Source organism: Ceratotherium simum, chromosome 17, assembly GCF_057802395.1.
Source record: "Ceratotherium simum simum isolate JZ-2026a chromosome 17, ASM5780239v1, whole genome shotgun sequence".
Taxonomy (NCBI): domain Eukaryota; kingdom Metazoa; phylum Chordata; class Mammalia; order Perissodactyla; family Rhinocerotidae; genus Ceratotherium; species Ceratotherium simum.
The window spans coordinates 11,788,683-11,808,879 of NC_141916.1; the positions used below are offsets into that span (position 1 = coordinate 11,788,683).

Sequence of the window (20,197 nt, forward strand, 5' to 3'; positions counted from 1 at the left end):
CCAAAGGCCATGTCCCACTCCCTCCTGCCACCAAATGGCTCACCAGCATGGAAGTCGATGCCGACAGCCAGAGAGGTCCCTGACACTGGGACCAAGGCATCTGACTTGTCATTGGGATCCAGGGGGATTCCCCGGATTCCTTCGTGCACAGAGTACAGGAGAAAGGAGCCCACACCTGAAACACGAGGACACTCTTTGAGCTTGGCTTCTGTCACCCTCAAACCCGTTCTTCTTCGCTTCCCTTTTGATCCCCGCCCCCCCCCCCATCTCTCCTTCCCTCTGAACACACATATGCACACACCCTGGCCTTAGGCCTGGAGCCTGGGCAGGGAGGTCACCTGGCCGGGAGTGGAGAAAGCAGCCACAACTCTGGGGAACCACCCGCAAGACCTCTAGCCCCCACTAGAGGGCAGCAGAGATGGGGATTTCTCTCCCTGTGCTCTGCCCTCTAGTTGGCCTTACTCAGCACAACCCTGAACCCCCCAAAAGCCCTTAGCTAGAATCTGGGAGGTTCAGACAAGACTATCGGACTGGATGACTCCCAAATCTACAGTTCCACCTTAGTTCATCTTTGTCCTCCCCCGTCTGGTCTGTGCCACACTCTCTCTCCAACACCCCAAACTCAACATTCCCAACACCTTGCTCCTGAGCCATCTCATTCCCAGTTTTCCCATTTCTTAGGAGGCGCCACTATCCACGCATCCCAGAATCCTCCCTTGCCTTTATCCCTTGATACAGTGTGTCCCCAGTGAACCCCCACATGGGCCCTGGTTACTCGGGATCTATGAAAAAAAGGATTCATGGTCGAGTGAGTTTGGGGAAGCCCCAAACACCAGAGTCTTCTTTTGAAAAATTCTCAGTGCACATGAGCGTATTCAAGGCTCTGAGAAGTTCTGCAGCAAAAAACACTTTAAACTTTGTTCAACCTAGTGTTTCCTTCTGTAATATCTACCCACATCAAAGAGGGAGGTTCCCAGGAGTGCTCTGGGAAATGCTGTCTGGGGCAAGCTCGTAAATCAGTCAGCAAGCCCTTGGGAAATGTCTCTGAGTTTCATCCGTCTCTTCGCCCAGCTGCTAAGCCCCAGCCTAGGCCCCAGCTCCTAACTCTGCGATTCCTCTAATGGCCTCCTAACTGGTCTGACTACCTCGGTTTCTCCCTCCCCCACTCAACGGCTCTCTGCCGCCAGGTTAATCTGCCTCGAACACCACTTTCCAGGCACTCCTGGCTGAGCACCCGCGGAGCCCCGCCCACCCCACCGCCTTATCGCAGGGCTCCCACACCCTGCCACAACAGGCCCCGCACACCCTCCTAGTGCTCTGCACCCCTTCCCTGCGTGCGGCCCCTTTTCCTCTGAGCCGTGCACTCGAATCCAACTTGTCCTATAAACCCTTGTCCTTACAAGCCCACGGAGTGGGCCCCGGCGCTGCCTGCTGCCGTCTATTTCTCCAAAACCCTCCTGCAGGCACCAAGAGTCAGAGCTGCTTCATGGGCCAGTTTCCCCTACATGTTGCCCCACTTCTGGTGCAGGCTGCAGAGCACAGGGACAGGGACTTCGGCCCCCTGGCTCCCCCACAGCACCCAGCACAGCAGAGCTTTCCTAAGCATCTAACCCAGAAGGCACTTAATAATATGTGATGAATGCAGTCCTGTCCCGAGGGGAGAAGAGGAAGGTGCGGCTGTAGGGAGCAGGTCAGGCTGGGGACCTGGGCCAAGGCGGGGAGGAGAGACAGGGCACTGACCCTCACAGGCCTGCTGGCCACTCCGGAGGCTGTAGCCGGCTGTACACATGCAGGAGCGGGTGGTCCCCGACGTGGGCAGGCAGAGCTGGGAGCAGTCACCGTTGTTGACACTGCAGGGGTTGGTGCCCTCGTGGTCTGGGGGCAGGTGGGAGGCAGAGAGAAAGGGTTAGCGGCCCTCTTTGGGGCCTCAGTGTCAGGCTCACGCTGCTCAGGATCAGCATGGGCATCGCCTTTGTCCTGAACTTTGTGGGGGCTACCACCCAACCTAGCTCTCAGGTCTTTGGTCCCCCGGGCCCCTGGCCCTTGGACCAGGGCGGCTGAGAGAGTATATGGTGCCTTTATGAGAATTGGAAAGAGGAGCCCCTTCGGGTGGTGAGTGGAGCCTAATCTGTTTTCAGTCTCCTTCACCCCAGGGGTTCCTGCAGCCACGCCTGGCCACAGCCGTGGCCTCTCCGCCCCATCCCCTGCCCCTGTCCCTGCCCCCGCCCCGCCTCACCCAGCTGGATGCTCTCGTCGTAGACCTTCATGTGCATCACCAGGGTGGTGCTGTTCCGCAGGACCACAGACCCAGAGCCGTCAGCCTTGTTGCACGTGCCCATCTTCTCCGACACCTGATCTGCCCACCACAGCTTGTCCCCTGGGGTGGCAGGAGGGGATGAGACCCTGGGGAAGGCCCCACTCCCAGCTCTCTTGAAGGGCCTGCCCTGGCAGGGTGGGCAGGCTGTCCCCAGGCCAGCCCCCGTCTCCCCAGCCAGTCCGGCCTGGCCCGCCCTGTTCCCGTCCCTGCTCCCGCCAGTGCCCTCACCCATGATGGCCAGGGCGGTGGCCTTGCCCAGCTGGCTCTGCATGGCGTCGATGACCTCTAGCCCACTCCCGTCCAGGCTGCAGCGGTTGATGGTGTGGTTCCCGGAGCTGATCCAGTAGAGTTTGCTTTCAGGGAAGTCGATAGCCAGGCCTGGAAGAGGGGGTGTCACTGCCAGAGAGCCTGGCCCCAGGGCTGGGGTCCCGGAGCCTGACCCAGCAGGGCCTCCAGGGCTGGGCACAGAGGAGGTGTGAGGGGGGTGCAGTTTTGAGGGGAGGGTGGTGGACCAGTGCTAAGCTGGGAGTTTGGGGAGGTGGAGGGGCAACTAGGGGACCTGAGAGCATGTCCTGGTCGAGGAATTGGGGAAGGGCTGCAGCGGCAGGCAGGGCAGGCTCGTACCCACAGGGCCCTTCTGGCCACTGAAGAGCAGGGTGCGGTTGCTGCCATCCATATTGGCCATGCTGATGTTGTCACCATCGGTCCAGTAGAGCTTCCTGGGGGGATGCCGGGAGGGGAGGGTCAGAGTCCTCTTCACCCCCCCACCCCACACCCCACGCTCCCCAACCCTGGGTCCTGGACTGACCCACGCAGGGGGTGCACAACCAGGCCATGGGGCTGCTCCAGGCCCTGCACCACCGCGTTCTTGAAGGAGCCGTCCAGCCGGGCCACGTTGATCTGCTTCTTGTTGGTGTCATAGCTGGTCCAGAACAGGTTTCGGGATACCCAGTCCACAGCCAGCCCGTGAGCGTTTGGCAAGTCTAGGGGCACAGTGGGGAGCTGTGGTTGGGTGTTTGCAGGGCACAGAGGCTGGGGGGGCAGGGGCCAGCCTGGGTCCGGGGGGAATAGGGATCAGGAAACCGGCAGAGCACTGAGAGGGAGGACTTGGAGAAGGAACATCAGGACCAAGGGGACCAGGGGGAGCAAGAGCTGGGTGGGGGGCACCTACACCCACAGTAGGGGGGCCAGAGCGAGGGCAGAACCTGCAGAGACGACTGTTTCCACGCCTGTGCCGTTGATGAAGGCCCGCTTGATGGCCTGTGTCCGCACGTCAGACCAGTAGACTCGCTGCTCGCGGGCGTCATAGTCGAGCACCGTGACGTTGTCAATGTCCGGCACGGTGAAGGAGATGATGTAGTTGTAGTAGGGGGCGTCCAGGTCCACACCCCGGATCTCCATCTGACGTGCGTACAGCAGGAACTTCTTAAACTCTGTGGGGCACGGGGCAGGTCACTGAGGGCAGCCCCCTGTCTTTGTGCTCCCCACCCACCCAGATGAGGGTCCCTCCTTTTTCTGGTTCCTTCTGTTTGCTGCTGGCCCTTGGCTATGAGCAGTACCCTCCCTGCTGGAGTTCCAGCCTCTTCTTACGGTGGCCATCTCTGCAGCGTGTCTCATCAGGTCCCCCCCAACTGGCACAGTCTACCTTCACTTACAACGGGGGGCCTGGGCGCCTGACCCCCTCCCCTTCAGCCTCGGTTGGCCATGGGCTCCTGACGGAGGGGCCTCCTACCATAGCAGGTGGTGTTGTCCCTGTGGAGCTTCATGAGGTGGGGGCAGGCACAGGAGACGGTCCGGTTGTAGTTGATGAGACACAGGTGGGAGCAGGGGCCCCGGCCCCCATTGGCCTCACAGGGATTGGGAGCTGGCAGGGAGGGAGGAGCAAGAACATCCTGTGACCTGCTGGCCCCTACCTGGCCTTTCTCACCTGCCCCCCAGTCACCCCCCTCACCCTCCCTGTTCCAGCATCGCCTGCTGCCGTACCTTCCTCTGTCAGCAGGCTGGCCCAGCCCCACCGTCCCAGCACAGACCCCACCCCGTTCTCATCGCCCCCTCCTCTCTCAAGGGCTTCTACAGAGGCTGCTGGCTCCTCTCTGGCCCCTTACCCATGGGCTGCCTGGAGGGGTGGTACACCTGCAGGTCGAAGGGCTGGGTGTTGGTCCTCTGTACCACGGTGACATTGTGGCCGGTCCACTTGTTGGCCTTGGCCAGTGTGTTTGTCCGCCAGTCTGTCCAGTACACCTCCCCCCCGTACAGCGTCACTGCAAACGGGTGCGACAGGAACTCGTGTCCCCGAAGCACCTCCATGTGGCCGGAGCCGTCGTAACGGGCTGAGTAAATGGCATCTGACCTGAGAGCGTGGTCGGGGCAGAGTGAGGATGCCGGCTGGGACCTCAGCCCTCAGGGCACCCTGCCCCGGGTGCCCACCTGCCCAGGCCCTGGCCCACCGCCCCCCAACCTCAGCACACTGGAGCCTTCCTTCCCCCAAAACCCCGCTGGCCAGGGAAGGCAGACAGAGCCGCCCTGGAGCGAGAACCACGTGGTAGGAGGTCTAGGATGCCAGCTCCCAGACCCAACGCCCAGGCCCCTTGTCTTTTGTCTCCCTTCTCCCCAAGCCACCGTTAGCACACACAGGGTTTTGGTGAAGGTTGGGAAAAGGCACCCACTCTGGGCAGACCAAGGAGGAAAAGTTTCCCCTTGCTCTGGGCTGACAGAGTCCCCAGGAGAGTGCACAGATCTGTGGGTGAGGACAGGAGGCTGCATTTCAGCCCTCGTCCACCCCTGGCCAGGCACTCCTGTGCAGGGTGACAGCCCTGTCTCCACCTCTCCTCTCTGCACCTCTTCCCCCCAGCCCAGCCTCTCCCCCGACCTCAGTCCTCCTACTGGGCCCAGCCCTTGGCCGCCCGGGTTCTGGCTCTAGCTCCCCCGGGCCTTCTCATCACTGCCAGGTACTGGGACCCCTGACTCCACCCTGTCCCTGGAAAGGATCGGGGAGGATGGAGGCCTCCCGGGGTGTGGTGGAGGGCGCTGACCTGGCATCTATCCAGAGGATGCGCTTCTCCAGGTAGTCCACGGTGAGCCCGTTGGGCCAGCCCCCTGAGCCTGTCTCTCGGTGGATGGTGCGGCGCCCGGCCCCACTCATGGAGGCTGCCTCGATGCGGGGCAGGCTGGCATCCCAGTCTGTCCAAAACAGGATCCTGGGGAGTGGGGAGGGGGTCAGGAGGGCCAAGGTCGGGGGGAGGGGCTGTGGCAGGATTCTCGGTAAAGGGCGGAGGGGGGCCAACAGTATTGAGGAGACAGGTCTCCCCGGCCCGGCTGGACAAGGCTTTGGGGGACCATGGGGCTGGAGTAGGGCTGGGCAGGGTCCTCACCCATCTCGGGGATCCAGTGCAATGGCCCTTGGGTGCTCAATGTCACCGGCCAGCAGGGTGGTCCGAAGGGTCCCATCTAGCTTGGCCACCTCAATCTGGTCCAGGTTACTCTCCACCCAGTAGATGTTGCCTGCAATCCAGTCTACAGCCAGGCCCTCGGGTGTGGCCAGGCCGTACTGAATCACCACCTCGAAACTGGTCAGGGCTGGAGAAGAGAAGGTCATGGGGGGTTAGACGCCCCTGGGGTGCGGAGGGCTGAATGGTGGTACCTGAGGACCACCGGATGACACACTCCCCACCCTGACACCTCTGCCAACACCTCTGATGTGCCCTGGATTCAACTGGGGTTCACAGACCCCTCCACTCTCCTCACCCAGGCCCCCACCCCACCAGGAGGTCAAGCAGTAGGGGAGAAGCCTGGCTTCCAGAACCCTGGAGAAGGCGAGGCGGCAGCTCCTTCTGCTTGCAGTTCTGAAGGGCTAACACATGGGAGGAGGTCACAGCAGATGGTGGAGGCTTTGGGGGACAGCCTAGACTCAATACGAAGAGGACAGAAGTTTCTAGAAGTCACTCCGCAGACTGTCTCGGAGATTTTTCCATGGTAATATACATGTAGGGACTTCATTATTTTAGAAACTGTTGCATAGTGTGAACAGTATCTTATCTACTCAGCCATCCCCGTGTTGATGGACAGTTGTGCTGGTTCCAAGTTTTCTCTATTACAAACGATACAAACTCCTCTCGTAAAATGTGCTTCTCTCAAGTCTTTGTCCAGATGTCACCTTCTCAAGGGCCTTCCTGGACCATCCAATTTAAAATGCCACTCTGTGCTCCCTGACCCCCCTTGCCTCCTTCCTTTACATCCCCAGCACCGTCCCTTCTGTTATATTCCATATGGTATCGTTTGTTTTGTTTATATCTGATGTTCCCACCGGCGTGTAGGCTCTATGCGGGCAGACGTTTTAGCCTGTTTGGATCACTGCTGTCTCCCCAGGGGCCCCAGGGCACCTACGGAAGGTGCTCAATATGTGTGTTACTAACGAAAGACATCTGTGAGGGGTCAGGCCGCCTCAGGACAGAAGGCAGGGTTCAGGTACCTTACCCCTAAATGGCTTTTTCCTTTCAAGCCTGCAATTCTAGGATTTGGGGAGCCGCACTCCAGGCCGTTCCAAAGAAAGGCTGATCATTTTGTTAATTATCAGGCTGGCAGCTCTGCTGACGATAATTACGGGGCGTCAGGCACCAAGACCCACAGCAAAATCTAACTCAATTAACAGGAGTGTGGGGGATGGAGAGCTAAGGGCCTCGGCTTCAGGGCCTGGACCTGGGCCTGGGGCTCTGAGTACTGGAGTGCCCCGTCTGGGTGCACTCCGCCCCTATCAGTCGCAGGCGGGGAGGGCGGTCACCTCCGTTGTCCAGCAGCTTCCCGCGGTAGATCTTGTCCTCCACCACGTCGGTCCAGTAGAGGGCGCTCTGGCTGAGGTGGAAGTCCAGGGCGATGGTGTTGCGTAGGCCGGGCACCAGAACGCTGTAGTCCCCTTTGTGAAGGTCGATGCGCCGGATCTCATGGCGGTTGGAGAAGATGATGAACGGCTTGAAGGGGTCTGGGGGAGGGAATGATAGGGGTCAGCAAGGGGCTTGCTGCCTCTGTCACCCTGTCCAGAGGCAGGCAGTGTTTCTGTTGGTCCTGGCCCTGGGCCTGGATGGAAACCTCAGCCTTGGCATTTGGCCGCCCTAGGGCAGCCCACCGCGGCTCAGGGGCCTGTCCCAGCCTGCCCGGCCACCCCGGCCACCCGTGTTTCACCTAGGCTGCGGCAGCTCTCCCCGTCGGGCTCCAGCACCCAGCCCTCATAGCAGGAGCACTTCACGCTGAACTTGTTCTGGTCACACTTCTGGCTGCACTTGAGGTGCTTGGCACAGTAGCTCTGGATCTGGCAGGTGTGGTTGTCCAGCCCCAGCTCCATGCCCAGAGGGCACGAACACACGATGCCTTCACCAGGTGCCACAGAGCAGTTGTGGCTGCAGCCGCCGTTGTTCAGAGAGCACTGGTCTGGAGGTGGTGGGAGCAGGGGGCAGGATCAGGGTCAGGATCTGGGAGGAGGCAGGACCACGGCCGGGCTGGGCCCCAAGTCCCTGGCACCCCACCCATGGTGTCCTTCTTTTCCATTCCCGGCCACGCTTCTGTCCCACCACTTCCCAGGCTCCCTCAGGACCAGGGCTGGGACCCCAGGACCCACCACCCGGGACCACCCCTCCCCTTTCCTGGAGGGGCACCCCCACATCACGGCTGTATCTCTGTCTCGTCTCTATTTCCGTGCCCCTTCCTGAGCCCGTGGTGGGGGCCCCAGAATTTTGCCTCTCTCTGGGAGGGTCGGTAGGTCCATTCCCCTGTCCTTGATCCTGAGTCGGGTGTGATTTGGGGTGGGGTGCGGTAGGGAATGTCCTGTCCCAGGTCCTCTGACACTCTCTGGGATCTGCCAGCCTGACTGATGACCCGTCAGCAGTTCTCAGGGCCAGCCCCCACCTGCCTTATCTCCCCCTCCTCGTCTTCAAGGAACCCGATGTTCTGCCCGGCTCAGAGGAGATAAGGCTGCTCTGCTCTGCTCCTCGTCCCCAAAGCACACCATGTGGCCCTCCCTGACCCCCATTTCTTTTGATCTGGAATGCACACCCTCCTCCTCCCACCTTTTCACTTGCTCTGCAAGATATATCCATCCTGAGGAACCAGTTAAATCCCGGCCTCCTCTGGGAAGCCCACCCTGACCACATCAACACTCAACCCAGGTGTCTCCATCTGGGAAGCCGGCTCTGCACCGCTCTGCAGTACGAGTGTGGGTGAGGGGCTGTGCCTGAGGGAGGGGCTGCCCTGCACTCTCTCTATAGCACTTGAGGAGCTGGGTGACCTTGGACCAGTTATTTAACCTCTCTGTGCCTCAGTTTTCTCCTCTGTAAGATGGAGATGACAGTAGTATCTGCCCCACAGGGCTGCTTTCTGGATTAAATGCTGTAACGTGTGACATGCTTAGCACTGTCTCTTGCCAAGGGAAGTCCGAAATCAACACAGTTGTTGGTAACTGCTCTGGGCATGACTCACCCAGCAGCCAGAGCTGCCCTTTCCTGGGCTCAGACCTCTCCGCACAGAGCTTGCCCTGTCTCCCCTGCGCTGGCCCAGACCCCCTACACAGGCACCCTCCCCTCTCCTCTCCCGGGGCCTCTCCTAGGCCTGGGCCTCACCGCAGAGCTCTCCCTCATCCGAGCCATCTCCACAGTCATCGTTGCCATCACAGAGCTTGTCGGGGGGCAGGCAGACCGAGGTGTTGTTGGCGCAGGGGTGCGAGGGTGGCCTGCAGGCCAGGGACTCACAGTTCTCCTCATCCGAGTTATCTTCACAGTCGCTGTCGCCATCACACACCCAGGCTTTGCTGATGCACCGAGCTGAGAGAAGGGTATAGTATGAGGGGCCAGGCCTGGGCAGCAGGGCTTTCTATGCCCTTCTTCCCAGACCCAGTGGGTTTCTCTAATAGGGTCATGACTGCAGTGCCTTGGGGTCCACTAGGAACCTTGAGGCTTTTTCTGTCAAATTCACATTGGCAACAAAGAAGGCAGGAATCTGCAGGAGGTGCTGAAGCTCAACTCTGATGTGTGTTTTACCTCCCAGGGCCCTCAGTGCAGGCCCTGGTCCCTTCATACCTTCCCCCAGGCATCATGCACAAGCTTCTGCTGTGCAGCCTTTTGCCTCACCATGTCCCCAGCCCACCCCTCACAGTATGGGACTGTCTCCCTTGCCACTGCACTGCTCTCAACATGGCCTCCTCCTGTCCCTGTTGCCCCATTCCAGGCTCCCTCCAATCCTTCTTTTTACCAGAGTCCTTGCAGCCAAACTTGACATTGGGGTCACAAACGTGGGTCACTCCCTCACAGCTCTTCTCGTCACTGGAGTCCATGCAGTCAGTGTCCCCATCACAGCGCCACCGCAGGGGGATGCACAGACCATCCAGCCGGCACTGGAACTCATCATTGTGGCAGCCGCCAGGAGGCCGTGTGGCTGCAGGGGGACAGGTGGAGGGCATGGGGGGTAGGGGCTCCAGGTCAGCCATGCCCATCTCTGCCTTCCAGTCCCCTCCCGCTAAGCCCAGCATGGGGCTATGAACAGAGGCAGTGATGGAGAGCTCTCGAGCCCTGCCAACTCCACGGAAGCCCTAACTGAGAGGCAGGGATGTCACACCTTCCAGGACCCCCGCCATCACCTTGTCCACTCTCCCTACGTCACACGCCAGGGCTCGATTGGATAAGCAATTTGTTAGGCCAGAGTTCAAATGCCCCCCACCTCAGCCTCGCCACTGTTTCATTCATTCACTCCACAAACACTTACTGAGCACCTACTATGTGCGAGGCACTGTTCTAGCTGCCAGCAGTGAACAAGGAAGACAAAGTGCTCACCCTAATGGAGCTGAAGTTCTAGTGGGGAAGACAGAAGCGAAAACAAGACCTGGAAATCCAGAGTGCAACTGCGGGTAGTGCTCAAGCTATAGAGACAAACCTGAGTGAGGGCCAGAGAGGGACAGGGACGCTGCTGTACCGAGGACAATCAGGGATGGCCTCTGACAGGAGACGTTCGAGCCAGGCGTGAACAACGTGAGCCACGAGGACACTTGGAGGTGCCAGGCCAAGGGAACAGCTAGTGCAAAGCCCCTGAGACAGGACTCTGCAGGGCACATTCGAAAAATGCCCAGGGCATATTTGAGGCTGCACAGCTGGAGTAGAGTGAAGGAAGGGATGAGTGGCAGAGACGCAGGTCAGATCAGAGAGGGGGCCCTGCAGGCCACAGAGCGGGGCTGCATTGATTCTAAGCGTGCAGAGAGCTGGTGCCGGCTGGAGGGCAGGGCTGGGGCATGATCTGACTCATGTTCTGCGGGGTCACTCTGGCTGCCAGGGAAGGGGTGCGGGCAGCACCTGGGAGGCACACCTCGCACCCCGGATGCTGCTGTGAGCCCCACTCCCCCCACGCCCTCTCGCCGTCAATACGGTCGACGCTCTCATCTTGTGCCTGGACTTCAGCAACAGCCTCTGAGCTGATTTTCCTTCCTCGGGGCCCCTGAACCTCTTTCCAATCTAATCCCCTTCCAGGATTATCTTCTGAAAGCACCTCCCACATCTTATCACCTTCCAGCTTCAAAATCCTCCGAAGGTCCCCAGAGCCTGACTTTCACCTGCTGTTGTCACCTGCCCCTTCGGGCACAGCCTCATTCCCCGCTGTTCCCTCTAGTCTGGGGGGCCCTGCCCCACCCCGGTCCCTGCAGGAGTGCTCAGCTTCACTCTCTAAGTCTTACTGCCGGGTTCTCCAGGCCACCCCCACCCCCTGTCTGAAGACCCGCCACCTTGTCCCTTTACCCACAGCCTAATCTCTCAGCAGGGCCCAGTTCGTCTCCACCTCCTTCTGAACGGTCCCAGACCACTCCAGCTCACAACCAGAGTTAACAGTGGCTACCAATCCTGACAGCCCTGCTCCCACGTGCCAGACCCCCACACGTCTCCTCTCATTTCATAGAGGAGGAAGCCAAGGCTCTGAGGAAGCGACCTGTCCAAGTTCGCAAAGCTCATAAGTGAGGGGCAGGGAGCTCTTCGCAGCACGCCTGACTGCAGGCCCCCAGGGGCCCCTTCTCAGAATCCCAGGCACTGCTCCCTGTTCCATAGGAGATGGCCCTTGAGACTGGTCACTGTTTCTCGGGCCTCAAGTGACCCCCATCCTCCCTCGCAGTGCTGGGCCCATCCCGGGTGCTCAGTGCTGGCAGTCCTGTCCCCACTCTGTGCACCTTAACTCTACAAGGCAGAGGCTGTAGGCTGGTGGCCCAGGCGCCAGATGAGGCCTACTAGAAGATTTTGGCCTGCAGTGTTTTTAAAACTTTGCCAGTTGTTATGGGTTGATCTGTGTTCCTCAAAGATGCTCAAGTCCTAACTCATGGTACCTGTGAACGTGACCTTATTTGGAAATAGGTCTTTGCAGATGATCAGTTTAAGATGAGGTCACTAGGGTGGGCCCTCATCCACCATGACTGTGTCCTTATATAAAGAGGAGATTTGGACACAGAGACAGAGAGAACGCCACGTAAAGATGAAGGCAGAGGCCGGGTGAAGCACGTACAAGCCGAGGACCGCCAGAGACGGCCAGCACCCACCAGAAGCTGGGAGAGAGGTCTGCAATAGATCCTCCCTCACAGCCCTCAGAAGGAACCAACCCTGATGACATTTTGGTCTTGGACTTCCCAGCCTGCAGAACTGCAAGACAATAAATGTCTGTTGTTTAAGCCACTCAGTTTGTGGTACTTCGTTGAGGCAGCCCTCGGAAACTAACACACCAGTGTTTAAAATGGGTAGAGTTCCCATAAAAATATGCAGTTCTGACTTGTCAAGCCAGGGCCACCCTGGGTCTGCATTCTTCCATGGCAACATCCGGCCAGAGCCGAGACACCACCATCCCGAGAAGGGCTGTGCCTTCCAGAAACTCAGCCCCCACGCCCCAGGAGGCCTGGGCACAGGGGACCCTCACAGAGCCAGCTCTCTGTCCCTTGTCCCCATTGCACTCATTCATCCCTGCCCCTCTGAGCATCCCTTTTTCAAGCTACCAGCTCCCAAACACATGCTCTGTGCTGAGTGCTTTTCATGCCTGATCTCAGGGAACCCCCATATCAGCGCTGTGATGTGGGTGCTGTCTTGATCCCCACTCTGCAGATGGAACTCAGAGGGCCACGGAGACTATGTAACTCGCTCAAGGCCACCCAGATAGTAAGATGCAGAGCTGGAGCTCAAACCCAAGGCCACCCACTGCCAAGCCTGCGATCGTAACATTGTGTGCTGAAGACTCGTCTGTAGTCTCCTTCCCCCACAGGACTGGACACCCCTGCAGGATGGAGCCAGGTCTGGGTTCTCTCTGGTCCCCGAATGGCAGCGGCACACAGTGAGGAGGATGGCTGGCCGCCCGAGTGACTGGCATGTGGACAGGCCCACCCGCCCGGCCAGCCCCAGGCGCCCACCCTGGTTGGTGCAGTTGGCGTGCGTCTCGTCGCTGTAGTCCCCGCAGTCGTTGTCCCCGTCGCAGGTCCAGTGCTCGGGGATGCAGCGCCCGCTGTTGCACTTGAACTGGGTGCTGGAGCAGGAGTGGCTACAGCCGGCCTCGTCACTGTTGTCCCCACAGTCGTTGTCTGGGGGGAGGCAAGAATGGGAGAGGCGAGGAGGGGTCAGCAAGCAGCCTTCTCTCTGACCCCAGCTCTGGGCCCCCACCCACCTCCCCATTCCCCCCCTCGGCCCACCCCAACCGCCACTGAGAAAACAACAAACGGAAAAGACACAGAAACTGCATAGACTGCAGCATGCACCATGGCCCCCGTGGGGGCAGGAGAGACTGGCGGGCTCCAGGAGGGCCCTTCCCTGAGTCCCGAAGGCTGGGGGAGGCAGGGTGGAGGATGGGGACAGGATGCGTTCCTTTCTGGTTCTGGCAGGGTGTGGGAACAGGGGTCTGCTTACGTTAGGGAAAGGCAGGGACTTCTCTAGTTTTGGAGGGAGAGAGGGGGGTGGAGTGTAGGTGAGGCCTCTCTGCTGGGTAGGAAGGCTTAATCAGGCCCAGCACTGAGCCTGGGCATTGCTGGGCTTGATGTCCTGGGTGCCCGGCTCACAAGGGGCACCACCTGTGGCTGGGAAGGGTCAGGGGCCACTTCCAGAAGGCATCTGAGGGTGACTGAATGAACGTCCTGCTTTCCAGGCCTCTTGGGTGGGGGCTACGGGACTTCCCTCCACATTTTCAGGATGCTTGAGAAGACTGGGGCTTGGCTGTCCCCCTTGGGTTGTGTTCCTGCCTCTTTTCCAAGCGGATCTGCTTCTCTAACTCTCTCCTCCCACTCTGTCTCGATCCTGTCCCCGCCTCTCTGTCACCTCCTCTCCTCTGAGGGGTTCCCTCTTCCCTCTCTGCTTCTTTCCCTTCCACTGTTTCCTTTCTCCCTCTGTTGCCTCCCTCTCTCTCGTCTCTCTTTTGCTTTTCCTTCACATCCTAGGAGCTCTGGGGAGGGGAGCTGCCTGGGGGTCCTGAGAGGCGGCCGAAGCCAGCTGGGCTCTGGGGGTGATGGTGCATGTGCTTCTATGCACTGACCGGCAGGCTCAGGACAGGTCTTTTCGTCAGAGCCGTCCCCACAATCCTTCTCTGAAACACAGAAACCGCCAGGGCAACCATTGGCACGCGAGACACAGCAAAGATGAGGGGCAACGTGGCGCTGACCCAATATATCCTCTCACACGTTAGTCAGGGCTGGAGCCACTGGTGAACATGTCACAACACCACACGGACACAACCACAGCCCTGAGACGGCACACACATAACGATCCACAGACCCGTGGGTTCAGGGCTGACATCGCCTGGTCCATGGCTGACCGCCAGGTGGGCTCCTGAGCCTGGAGCCAGAGCCTGGAGGGTGCACCAAGGACCCCAGGAGACAGGGTTTCAGGGAGAAGGGAGTTGGGCACTGGGCTCTCCTTGATCTGCCCCTCTGCCCCTTCTCACTCATCCTCCCTGGCCCCTGAGCCTCTGCCGGAGGATGGGCAGCTCAGGCCCTGCCAGGGGAGAAATGGCTCACCGGAGATGGACAGAGTCTCCCCTGCTCCATCTTGGTTCCCCAAGGCATTTCTGGCTCATCCTTATTTCTCCCAGCCAACCCAGTGGGACTCCAGTGAACTGGAGGGAGTCCCTGGCTGGATTCTAAAATTGCTTCACCTCCCACCCAGGGCCTGGCTGAGGCTTCTAGCTTTCCAAGGAATCAGGGCAGGGAAGGGAGGCAACTCTTACCATTGTCACATCGCCAGTTGATGTTGATGCATCTGCCATTGTTGCAGGTAAACTGAGTCAGGGGGAAGCAGGTGGGATAGGCTGTCAGGGAGAAAGAGTAGTTGAGTAGGGCCCTCAAGACTGCACAGCATCGTGGAAGTGAGCAGGTAGGTGCAGGGTCCCTCCCGTAACCAGCAGCCCTGAGCCCGGCCAGATAGGGGAGGGGAGGCTAAGTGGCCGTGCCTCAGCCTGAAATTCTGCTCGTTCATCCCTACCCCTCTGAGCATCCTTTTTTCAAGCTACTAGTTACCAAACACTGGCCCTGTGCTGAGTGCTTTTCATGCAAGATCTCACTGAACCCCCACATCAACGCTGTGATGGGGGTGCTATTATGATCCCCACTTTGCAGATGAACCTCATAGAGGCCACGGAGATTAAGTAACTTGCTCAGGGCCACCCAGGTGCTAAGTTGCAGGGTCTCTCCAGCGCCTCCCCCCAGGGCACGTTCTCATGGGCTCGCCCTCCCCAGTGCCAGCCTGGCCTTCCTGCTGTCCCTCTTACCACACGAGGCTGACTCATCAGAGCGGTCCCCGCAGTCATCATCCAGATCGCACGTCCAGGAGATGGGGATGCAGCGGCCACTGGCACAGGAGAACTGGTTGGGTGGGCAGGTGCGAGCTGGGGACAGGGATGGGTGTGAGTGCTCACGGTCCTGTCCTTTCTCTTAATTTCTTTTTCTTTCCTATTTTCTCTGCCTATCAGCAAGTCTTCCCAAGGGCCTCAAAGCCATTTCTCTTAGAGACATCCAAAACCACCGATGTGGTCTCACACCGGGCGCTTCACCCAATCTCTCAAGGGGTCTCTGGATCCTCCAAGGAAAGATCCACCTGCCCGGCTCGTCATCTCTAGTCTAGAGCTGCTCTGTCCCCTGTGGGCTCAGTCCTCCGGCTCGGGGCGCCATCCTCCCTTGCTTTCCCCTGAGGCCCCTCTCTCTTTCTTCCACCCCTGTCTTCCCAGCCTGGCTCCCCACCTGCCTGCCTCCCCGACTGAGGGTTGCCCAGGGTGGCGATGCCCTACCCCACACCTGAACAGGTGGCATTGGACTCGTCTTCGCTGTTCCCACAGTCGTTGTCCCCGTCACAGAGCCAGCGGTTGGGGATGCACCGGTTGTTCTCGCACTTGAACCGGTCCGAGGGGCAGGTGTGCTGATCTAGGGGGGAACAGATCAGGGGTCAGCGAGGGGGGAGGCCTTCACCTGCTGCCCTGTGGCCTGTGGTCCCCCCAAGAGGGCAGGTGGGTGACTCACGGCAGAGGGCGGGGGCCTCATCACTGTTGTCCAGGCAGTCATTGTCACCGTCACACCGCCAGCGCTCCTGGATGCAGCGGCTGTTGGCGCAGGCAAACTCGCCAGGCTGGCACTGGGGCGGGGGCACGTAGGACGGGTTCGCTGTGGGCACCACAGGGCAGAGGGGGAGAGTCAGACCCAGAGCCTGGGACAGGTGCCGAGCCCCTGCACTTGGCTGGTTTTAGTCTTTTAAAATAATATGCAGACAGTAATTTTTCCTGGTGCATAATTCTTCATGAACAGCATGAGAATACAGCAGCTTCCAAGGAGCCAAGAGCCCCCTATACCTTTATCCCTGCTGAGAAGACCTCTCCTCACCCCCTCCTGCCATCTCCACAAACTGCCCCTTGGAAGTCATCTCAGGGACCCCCAGGGCCCGGCCCTGGTCGCTGGACTTTTTCCTTCACAGATGCATCACCCCTCCACCAGCAGGAGTGAAGACAGGCCCCAGAACTGCGCAGGCCCCGGCTCCTGGCCCCCAACACTCACCCCTCACCACCGCCACCTGCCTGGGCTATGAGAGGAGCATCCAGTGCCCCTTGTCTGTGTTTGCATCTGTAACCTCAAGAAGCCCAGGACTCCCGGTCAGCCCGTCCCCGGACCCTACAGCTCTGCCCATCACCTTTCTGACTCGTCTCTTATCCTTCTCTAATCCCTGAAACTTCCTGTGGGTCCCAGAGTCCATGGACTCCTGGGCACCTGGAGATGCCCGCCATGCCCCTCAGTCCTGCTTCCTGACTCTTCCCCCCTCTCCTTCCTGAAAGGTCAGCGTTGGCTTTCATGTGATTAGACTCCACCACCCCTACTCCTATGGGCCCCCAGGCCACTCCCCGTCACCCCTAAGGGCTGAGCTCCTGGTTCAGTGTCATGTTCTCGAGTCACTCTTGCATTAACGTGTGGTGATTTCAACGTGTAGACGATCCTTCCCTCACCCTGGCCCCACACATCTCCTCCCCGTCAATGCTCCTGCCCTCCTCCTGGCCCCAGTCACGCACTCTTAGCTCTATGCGTAGGCCCACGGACCATTTTCACTTCTGGGAGTCTATCCTAAGAAAGCCAGCCAGGATGTGGGAAGGCAGGAGGGGGTGCGAGATGGCAAAGCGGGGAATTAAGAAATGGGCTCTGGTCAGAGTTCCTGAGTTCGTATCCCTGCTCTAACCTTGGGCCTCAATTTCCTCATCTGTAAATTGGGGATAATAACAATACAATCCCTCCAGGAACATATATATATATATATATTTTTTTTTTTTTTGCGAGGAATATTAGCCCTGAGCTAACACCCGTTGCCAATCCTCCTCTTTTTGCTGAGGAGATTGGCCCTGGGCTAACATCTGTGCCCATCTTCCTCTACTTTACATGGGATGCCGCCACAGCATGGCTTGACAAGTGGTATGTCGGTCTGCGCCAGGGATCCAAACCTGTGAACCCCAGGTCACCGCAGCGCGTGCACTTAACCGCTGAACCACCGGGCCGGCCCTACAGCAATATTTTAAGGAGTAAATAAGTTACTGTGTGGGATGTGCTTATAACAGTGCCCAGTACATAGTCTGTGCTCAATAAATGTTAGCAGTGATTACAACAAAAACTGGCAAAAACCGCAACAACCAACAGCAGAGAAATGGTTGAGTAAATTATGGAACGTTCACTAGATGAAAAATATTTCAGCCATCAGGAATTCTGCTCACGTATTCACGACATACCGTCAAGTGACGAGAGCAGGAAACAGAACAGCATGGGCAGCATGATTCCATTTAAGGTAAATGCATCGAGAAATATTTAGGGGGGTGTTCCCCAAAATGGTTACAGTGGTATCTGTGGGTGGTAGAATTTGGTGTGATGTACTTTCTCCTTATATTTTTCTATACTGTTTATTTATTTATTTTTACAATGAGCATGACCTACTTTTATTAAAAAATGAGGGTATTTAAAACAATGCAAAAATAACACAGAAAATGCTGTAACACATATGAGCCAAAAAGGGCAGAAGACGTTTTCTATACAGGGTGATTGCAGGTATGTAAAACCCAACAATATAACCCGCCTAACGAAAAAGGGATGGTGTTCAGTTTATCACAAGGCTAACAATATAGTGGTGTTTGTAGGTGGGATTTGAGCTTTTTTTCTATTCTCTAATTTCCAATATTGAGAACTATTTTTTTTTTTTTTTGGTGAGGAAGATCGGCCCTGTGCTAACATCTGCCAATCCTCCTCTTTTTGCTAAGGAAGACTGGCCCTGGGCTAACATCCGTACCCATCTTCCTCTACTTTATATGGGATGCCGCCACAGCATGGCTTGCCAAGCGATGCGTCGGTGTGCACCCGGGATCCGAACTGGCAAACCCTGGGCTGCCGCAGCGGAGCACGCGCACTTAACAACTTGCGCCACCGGGCCGGCCCCGAGAACCATTTTATATTGCTTTAATAATGAGGAAATAAACGTAAAAGAAGAATATTTTCCTTTTTCCATGGCTGTCCTGCTCATCCGTCAGTTTCCCCTAATCTTCATGCGCCCCAGACCCCCCCATCCCCTGTTCCTCCCTAAGCCGCCCCCTGGCCCCCAGAGCCTTCTCTCCCCACATCCCTCACCTCCTACTGCACCCACAGGGCCCTCTTTGCCTCCTTTGACTCTGATTGGACCCTGTGGCCTCCTCCTGCTGGGGTCTGCTCCCCTGCCTCCCACTCCCACTGGGCCCCTCATACCCAAGCAAGTGACACCGTCTGTGTCCAACACCTGGTCCTCGGCGCAGGCACACTGGCGGCTCCCAGGGGTGGCCAGGCACAGGCTGTTGCAGCCCCCGTTGTTCACCCGGCATTTGTTGGTACCCACTGTGAGGGAGGGGCCACAGGGAGGGGAAGGGGAGTGGGGAGGGCAGGGAATGGGTTGTGGCAGGGTCAGGAACAGCCAAAGAGGGAAGATGAGAGGATGGGCGGGGGAGACGAGAGGGTGGGGAGGAGATGTATTAAGGTGAGGAGACAGAAAGGGAGGAAATGTGGAGAGGACAGTGAACACGTTGGAGAAGAGGAGACGCAGGCACGGGCAGGAAGCGGGATGAGAACAGAGTCAATTTGGGTTGGGGGCCTCTCCTCTCGAGAGCCTCAAAAGTCAGAGCTAAGATCCCTGGGGAGCACCTTTACCCCCATAGGAGGCTCACACACCCCATCTAGGTCCCACCCTGTCCCCAGCCCCAGTCCCAAGGGTACCTTGCTGCTGCTGGGCATCATACATGCGGATCTCAAAGATGGGGGGCCGCTCGCTGCGCAGAAGGGTCACAGTGGGGGGCGCGCCTCCTGTACCCCGTTCCAAGCGGTAGACACTGCCACTCCGGTACTCGGTCCAGAAGAGGTAGTTGCCATGGTGACACAGGCCAAAGGCGTGGTTCAGCTCAGGACCCTCGTACACAATCTAGGAATGGAGGGGAGGTTACCAAGAAGCTGGAGACAAATGGGGTGCCTGAGGGAGGCCCAGAGGCCCAGGGGGATCACTGTCTTGTACACTCATTTGTCCCTGTCCTGGCTGTGGGTTTTGTTTCCTCCACTGGCCTGAGGGTGATAGCTTTGCGCACAGCGAGGTGCCAGACCCTGAACCCAGCAGGATGCTGATGGGCTTGTCCATCCTGTCCTCTCTTGGGCTCATTTATGTTCATTCATATTCCTCCAACACACACACACACACACACACACACACACACACACACACACAGTACTAAGCAGACAGCCAGAATTCATCCATTCATTTCTTCACCCAACAAACATTTGCCAGGATCTTTTTTTTTTAATAATTAATTATTTATTTATTTATTTATTTCCCCCAAAGCCCCAGTAGATAGTTGTATGTCATAGCTGCACATCCTTCTAGCTGCTGTATGTGGGACGCGGCCTCAGCATGGCCAGAGAAGCGGTGCGTTGGTGCGCGCCCGGGATCTGAACCCGGGCCACCAGCAGCGGAGCGCGCGCACTTAATCGCTAAACCACCGGGCCCGCCCTGCCAGGATCTTCTAAGGACCAAGCTGTGTAGGCACTAAGAAATGAGACAGACATGGTCTCCGCTCTGAGCTGCCCATGGTCTCATGGAGTGCACACACGGCAGTCCAGGGTGGAAGAGGGACAGCGCGCCAGGCAAGGAGGAGCTGGGTGGAGGCAGAGAGAACTGCACGAGCGACGGCACCGAGGGCAGCACCCTGTGACATGTGCTGGGAATCAGAGGTGGCTAGCGTCGCTTGTTCAGTGTCAGGATGCAGGGAAGAGGGGGAGAAATAAGACCACAGAGGGAGTCGGGGCTGTATCACAAAGGGCCTTAGATGCCGTGAAAGAGCTCGGTCCACACCTAGACATGCACCCGGCTCATGAAGCCACTC

The 20,197-nt window shown here is 58.3% G+C and overlaps 1 protein-coding gene across 1 annotated transcript in view; it reads right to left on the reverse strand.

Moving 5' to 3' along the window:
* The window catches only part of LRP1 (LDL receptor related protein 1), an 81,306-nt gene that overhangs the window by 28,884 nt on the left and 32,225 nt on the right, over nt 1-20,197 (reverse strand). The window contains exons 14-35 of the mRNA XM_004429287.3: nt 19,044-19,245; nt 18,543-18,668; nt 15,804-15,944; nt 15,582-15,707; nt 15,059-15,175; nt 14,519-14,599; nt 12,720-12,887; nt 9,551-9,733; nt 8,923-9,123; nt 7,493-7,738; nt 7,095-7,292; nt 5,689-5,893; nt 5,350-5,514; nt 4,423-4,667; nt 4,050-4,181; nt 3,523-3,750; nt 3,126-3,300; nt 2,942-3,036; nt 2,546-2,695; nt 2,237-2,377; nt 1,741-1,875; nt 44-175 (exon numbers count right to left, since the gene is read on the reverse strand). Of these exons, the coding sequence (XP_004429344.1) occupies nt 44-175; nt 1,741-1,875; nt 2,237-2,377; nt 2,546-2,695; nt 2,942-3,036; nt 3,126-3,300; nt 3,523-3,750; nt 4,050-4,181; nt 4,423-4,667; nt 5,350-5,514; nt 5,689-5,893; nt 7,095-7,292; nt 7,493-7,738; nt 8,923-9,123; nt 9,551-9,733; nt 12,720-12,887; nt 14,519-14,599; nt 15,059-15,175; nt 15,582-15,707; nt 15,804-15,944; nt 18,543-18,668; nt 19,044-19,245 (3,592 nt within the window). The remainder of the gene's footprint in view (nt 1-43; nt 176-1,740; nt 1,876-2,236; nt 2,378-2,545; nt 2,696-2,941; nt 3,037-3,125; nt 3,301-3,522; nt 3,751-4,049; nt 4,182-4,422; nt 4,668-5,349; nt 5,515-5,688; nt 5,894-7,094; nt 7,293-7,492; nt 7,739-8,922; nt 9,124-9,550; nt 9,734-12,719; nt 12,888-14,518; nt 14,600-15,058; nt 15,176-15,581; nt 15,708-15,803; nt 15,945-18,542; nt 18,669-19,043; nt 19,246-20,197) is intronic.